Source organism: Lagenorhynchus albirostris, chromosome 6 (assembly GCF_949774975.1).
Source record: "Lagenorhynchus albirostris chromosome 6, mLagAlb1.1, whole genome shotgun sequence".
Classification (NCBI taxonomy): Eukaryota; Metazoa; Chordata; class Mammalia; order Artiodactyla; family Delphinidae; genus Lagenorhynchus; species Lagenorhynchus albirostris.
The window spans coordinates 5,221,567-5,227,189 of record NC_083100.1 but is presented as its reverse complement, the minus strand read 5'-3'; the positions used below and the strand labels follow the sequence as shown (position 1 = coordinate 5,227,189).

Sequence of the window (5,623 nt, the reverse complement as noted above, 5' to 3'; positions counted from 1 at the left end):
CTGGGAATACTGTATGCTACCTGGCGAAGGTGAGTTAAGATTGTTCTCCAGCTGACCGTCGAGTAGGGAGATTATCCTGGATTGTCTGAGTAGGTCCAATGTAATCACGAGGACCCTTAACTGTGAAAGAGGGAGGCCGGAGAGTCAGGGTCAGAGTGATGTGATGTGAAGTGATGTGAAGTGAGAAGTATGCAACTGGACATCACTGGCTTTGAGTACGGAAGAGGACACAAGGCAAGAAAACAGGTTTTCCCCTAGAACCTTCAGAAGGAACGCAGTCCTGCCAACACTTTGATTTTAGCCCGTGAGACCCATTTTGAGAGTTTGGGGGGTTTTTTGGTTTTTGTTTTTGATGTGGACCCTTTTTAAAGTCTTTATTGAATTTGTTACAATATTGCTTCTGTTTTGTGTTTTGGTTTTTTAGCTACAAGGCATGTGGGATCTTAGCTCCCTGACCAGGTATGGAAGCCACACCCCCTGCATTGGAAGGCAAAGTCTTAACCAATGGACCACCAGGGAAGTCCCCCAGTGAAACCCACTCTGGACCTCTGACCTCTAGAACTGTAAGATAAAAAATTGTATGTTGCTTTAAGCCACTGAGTTTGTGATCATTTGTTACAGCAGCAATAGGAAGCTAATCCACAGCGTTATCTCTATATGGTAATTGGGAAGCCTTTGGTTTGGGGAGAAGGGTCAACAGAGCGGATAAAAGAGAAGGAAGAATAACAGTGCTCTGTTCCCTTCTGCAACCCCTGTGCCTTGAACTAGGTTGGAGGCTCTATATTTAGAGAGCTTGGGCTGGGAGCTAGTGGAATTGCTTTTATAAAAGAAACACATGAGCCTCTGGACACAATAGAGCATTGAGGGACCACGTGACAAAGTGTGGCACAGAACTGGGGGAAAGGCCCTTCTTCTCGCCTTTGTCTTGAACGCAGTTCCACTCTTGACACATGAAGAAACTTAGCTTTGAGGCATCTGGAGGCTACTGTCTTGGCATGTACAAGATCTCATGGGAGTAGCAGCCAGGAGGTGGAGGCCAGAGGAGAACAGGAAAAAAATACGATGGATACATACACAAAATATTGCAAACAATTTTAGGAGGTTCCCACGGGGTCTTTCCATGAAGCCAGTCGAAGTGTTCAGATTAAGGACCACTGGAAGCATGTCCTGCTTGTACTTTCCCATTAAATCTGCTCATCTCAACAGGCAGTAGGCACCAGTCAAAAGAGAAAAGCTGTGGGCACGCTAAGATGACCGTGGCACTCACCCTGACTTTCTTATGACCCTGATCTCATGCTGAAGTCTACACTCTTTTTTTTTTTTTTTTTTTTTTTTAGTTGAAATGTTATTTTAATTGTAAAAACCATCTCCGGTTACAAAAAATAATCAAAAACCTTATTGGCTTTAACTTGCTTTTACAAATGTCCTAAGAAGTTGCAAGCTAAACAATATTTTAAATAGAAAAACAATTTTCAAATAGCCTGGTATACTATTTTTGTGGTTTAGGTACATATATTAATTGGTTTCGTTTATAGGAAACCTGACTAGAAGTTTATCACTTTAAGTACTGTGAAATAAAGGCAAGAGCTCATCACCTTTTAACAAAAATATTCTGTATGCAACAATTCCCAGTATCAAAGGTATTCTTATTTAACGGTTGATAATTAATTGCCTGCTACAAAATACAAAACAACACAACATTTACTGGATTGTTTTCCAGATTGCAGCTGCCCACTGGCATCCAAAGCAAGGATTTCCCATAAATAAAAGCTGCAAAGCAATTCACATACTGGTTAGTTTAGGTCAATGCTTTTTTTTCACCCTATTATTCTTTTTTCTTCTCCACCGCCCCCATCCCCTGCAGTGACACAGTATTATTTAAAAACATTAAGTCCCTGGGATTTATGCTTCAGATCAAGACATCATTCGAGTAATTTCAAATGATGTACAGCTCTTCACGTAAAAAAGATGTTTTGTGGTCACAGTTACTTCAAATAGGAATTATATTCAAATAACCTGACATATCATGCTTTAGCAATTACAGAACCACAATTTTGACACATGGCAATTGATAAGTTAGGCAAATGTGAAATGCTAAAAGATGTGAACAGCTGTTCTTCTGTTTAAGTTTAGAGTAGTGCAAAATTCTGGTAATGACTTTATTTTTTCAGTTAACATAACCAGCCCACAACACAGCATACTAAGTCATAAAGTACAGATCCAAGGAAGGTAATACATTTACTAAGTTACAAAACTTTGGCAAATCAATACAGTACTCTTTAACACAATAAAATATATTTTTGTTGGAGTCAGTTATTACTTTCATGATAATTTTTACTCCAAAAATGTTGAGTACCAAATTAAAACACTGTGATTTTTAATGGTGGTTTATAGCAGAGCAAGTTATTTTATACAATTAATGTCTTTTTAAAACTATACAGTTTCTCCTTTAAAAGTGAGTTCCCTCATGCAAGTTCTCCAAGTTTATTGCAGGGCAGTGGTGGGTATGTAAGAGGTGGCTCTGCTTGGTTCTGGGGTTGGTCCAAAGACAGGTAGAGTTCCAATGCATGAAAAGCTTTAAAACTCTACCTTAAGGAGGTTTGATCAGCCAATACCAATTTTCAAGTACTTTTCAAAAATTGTTACATTTTTACATAAATACTGGAATCCTCAAAATCAGACAGTCATTTCAGACAACACTAATTTCAGCCAATCCCTTTGATTTAGAAACACTGCACCTCTTTGTTTTGATCAAGTCACATAGTCCTTCTTCAGCTTATTAAAAAACAATTCTACCGAAAATATAGTTGTATTTTTTAAATAACAAATAAATATACTGCCAGCTTGTAGAGACCTGGGGAACTGGGTGTTATCAACTTTCATTATCATTTCTCCACAAATGCTGCTGCTGCCATTGGTGTCCTTATGCTCCCTCTTGCCGAAGCCGTCAATTCCTCAATTTCAGCATTTAATTTATGTATTACCCACTCCATTGCTTCTCGGCCTTTATTGGCATTTGACGATATCGTGCTTGCCATCAGGCCTTCGAGGTAACTGCCGAGACTGACCCCTTTCACGGTAATTATGGCTTCTTGAGTCAAAACAGTTTTTTCTGGGTCTTGAGGATGTGGTTTGTATATAAGTCTCTCATCTACTGAAACCATATTTGTAAATGAAATATTAGTAGATTTAAGTTCCATTGTTTTCTCTGCGGGATCCACTACAGAATGTTCTTGCACATATGTTTTGGTTCTTGCTGCACCAATAAGAGATTTCACAATAGAAGGCAGTCCCCACTCTGTGCTGAGAAGTCTATGGCTGTGCAACTTTCCAGAGAGATCTACGTGTCTGTCCAATACATCAACTCCAACCACACTTGGGTTCATAGGGTTTGGGTATTTCTGCATTGCAGCTGTTGTAACAGTTTCCCATGGGTGGTCAAAGACGTGCTCCGAAGTCCAGATCTTCATGATGCCGGCGGCCCGCGCGGTGTCCGGGTGGCGATAGGGCACAGCGAGGCAGAGCTGAAGTCTACACTCTTGATGTCACTATCCTGATTTCAGTGCTGTCCCTCACCATTTATGCCTGGAGTTTAAGTCCTTGACCACCCAATCCCGTGAATCTCGGCTTTCCCCAGAGTTGCCTCGAGTGAGAATCTTCCCCCTACCCAATACAATTCCCTGTCCTCAGACACTTGATGGGTACCCCCAGTCATGCAAGCCTAGCTCTCCCATAAAACGGGCATTTGGATTCACCAGTGGGCTTTGACCCAGGTACTAGCCACTACCTCAGTTCCTGAGCCATCAGAAGTAATGGAGAAAAATTTCCCCAAATTCCAAACAGTCCACTCCTTTTCTCCTTCTCCAGTAATGGTTACAATTATAAAAATGTCTGATTATAATTTGGTCCGTTCATCAGTATTTCTAAACTGCTGTGAACCAATTCCAACTGTATCATGCAGAGACATGGATCAAAATCTACCTCTGTAGTTTACAACAGTTAATCCTTTCTTGAATTCGACGCTCCAAGGCTAAACCTGGCTTTGTGACATCAGAACTGATTAATAACAATAAGCTAGTTCTTGCTGAGTATGAAAATTTCAGTTCATTTCTGCAACTGTTCTCCTTTGCCAATTTTTTTTTTTTTTTCGGTACGCGGGCCTCTCACTGTTGTGGCCTCTCTCATTGCGGAGCACAGGCTCCAGACACGCAGGCTCAGCAGCCATGGCTCACAGGCCCAACCGCTCCGCGGCATGTGGGATCTCCCCGGACCGGGGCACGAACCCGTGTCCCCTGCATCGGCAGGCAGACTCTCAACCACTGCGCCACCAGGGAAGCCCTCCTTTGCCATTTTTATCGAAAGTCATCGCCCAACAGTTTTTCCATTTTGGTGGTGAGACTTAATACCTGAGTGTCTGTATCGGGCCAAGTTCTGCGTCACAGGTGTCCCCATGTGCCTCCTGGCTTACTTCCCATCTCCATCAGCACTAACCCCTCTCACTGGCTCTCCAGAAGGCAAAGTAGACATTCTCTCCTGGTACGGTGACAATGAACTGAGCCTGGATCTCTTCTAATCAGCAGAAAAGAATGCTCTCCTACCATCAGAGGAATATGGCATTTCCTTTCTCCCATTCATCACTGCTAGTAGATTTCCACTAGAGTCTTGACGTTCCTTAGCAACTCCCTAGCAACAGAAGCTTACCTGAAATTGTATAAGGCTTTCCAGAAATTGTTTTTTAAAGGCCTCATTCCTTCCCAACATTTCTACCCTCAAGGAAATAATTTCTCTTTATTGCTTTTTCTGATCACAAAAGTAATACAAACTTGCTTTAGAAAACTCAAGCAATATACAGATATGAAAATAAAAATTCCCAGCTGTCACGACTCCCCAGGCCCCAACCCACCCCCTCCCAGGAAAATCTCCCAACAAACGTTATTAAACAAGGTTGGCCTGTTGTTGTTGTTCTTGCTGGGGTTTTTTGTTTTTTGGGGTTTTTTTTGCGGTACGCGGGCCTCTCACTGTTGTGGCCTCTCCCGCTGCGGAGCACAGGCTCCGGATGCGCAGGCTCAGCAGCCATGGCTCACGGGCCCAGCCGCTTCGCGGCATGTGGGATTTTCCCGGACCGGGGCACGAACCCGTGTCCCCTGCATCGGCAGGCGGACTCTCAACCACTGCGCCACCAGGGAAGCCCCTGCTGTTTTTAAATAGAGTTTAAGTTACTTTCAGAAACTATAAGTAACAAAAGTATTTTTCGGTGTCAAAACTAGAAAATGACTTCCCTTATTTTTAAGTAAGGTACTTACTACCAGAATGCCTGCACTCTAGGTTGGTTTGTAGTTGTTCTCCTTTCTTTCCAATGCAATAAACATTCCCTTTCCCCTGAATTTCAACTTTCTATCCACTAGAAATTTTATTCAGTGAGAATAGGTCAGAATGAGACTCAGGAAAGCATAGACTAGGTTGAAAGAATCTGAAGAAGTTTGCCCGATCCAATAAACTGTGTGATAGTGTCAGGTATAAAGGCTGAAATGAATTAATGTAAAGGACAAAGATAATGTGGTTACTCTCACAAAAAAAGATGAGCTGGAATCTTCTATACCTGAACACAGCAAAGCTGCTTTTC

At 42.0% G+C, this 5,623-nt stretch overlaps 1 protein-coding gene across 1 annotated transcript; it reads right to left on the bottom strand.

Moving 5' to 3' along the window:
- Positions 1 to 2,005: 2,005 nt before the first annotated feature.
- Positions 2,006 to 3,497, bottom strand: LOC132521589 (PRELI domain containing protein 3B-like). Its single transcript, XM_060151217.1, has one exon. It carries the CDS (start codon positions 3,468 to 3,470, stop codon positions 2,886 to 2,888), a length of 585 nt encoding a protein of 194 aa, XP_060007200.1. The 5' UTR covers positions 3,471 to 3,497; the 3' UTR covers positions 2,006 to 2,885.
- Between the last annotated feature and the right edge of the window lie 2,126 nt (positions 3,498 to 5,623).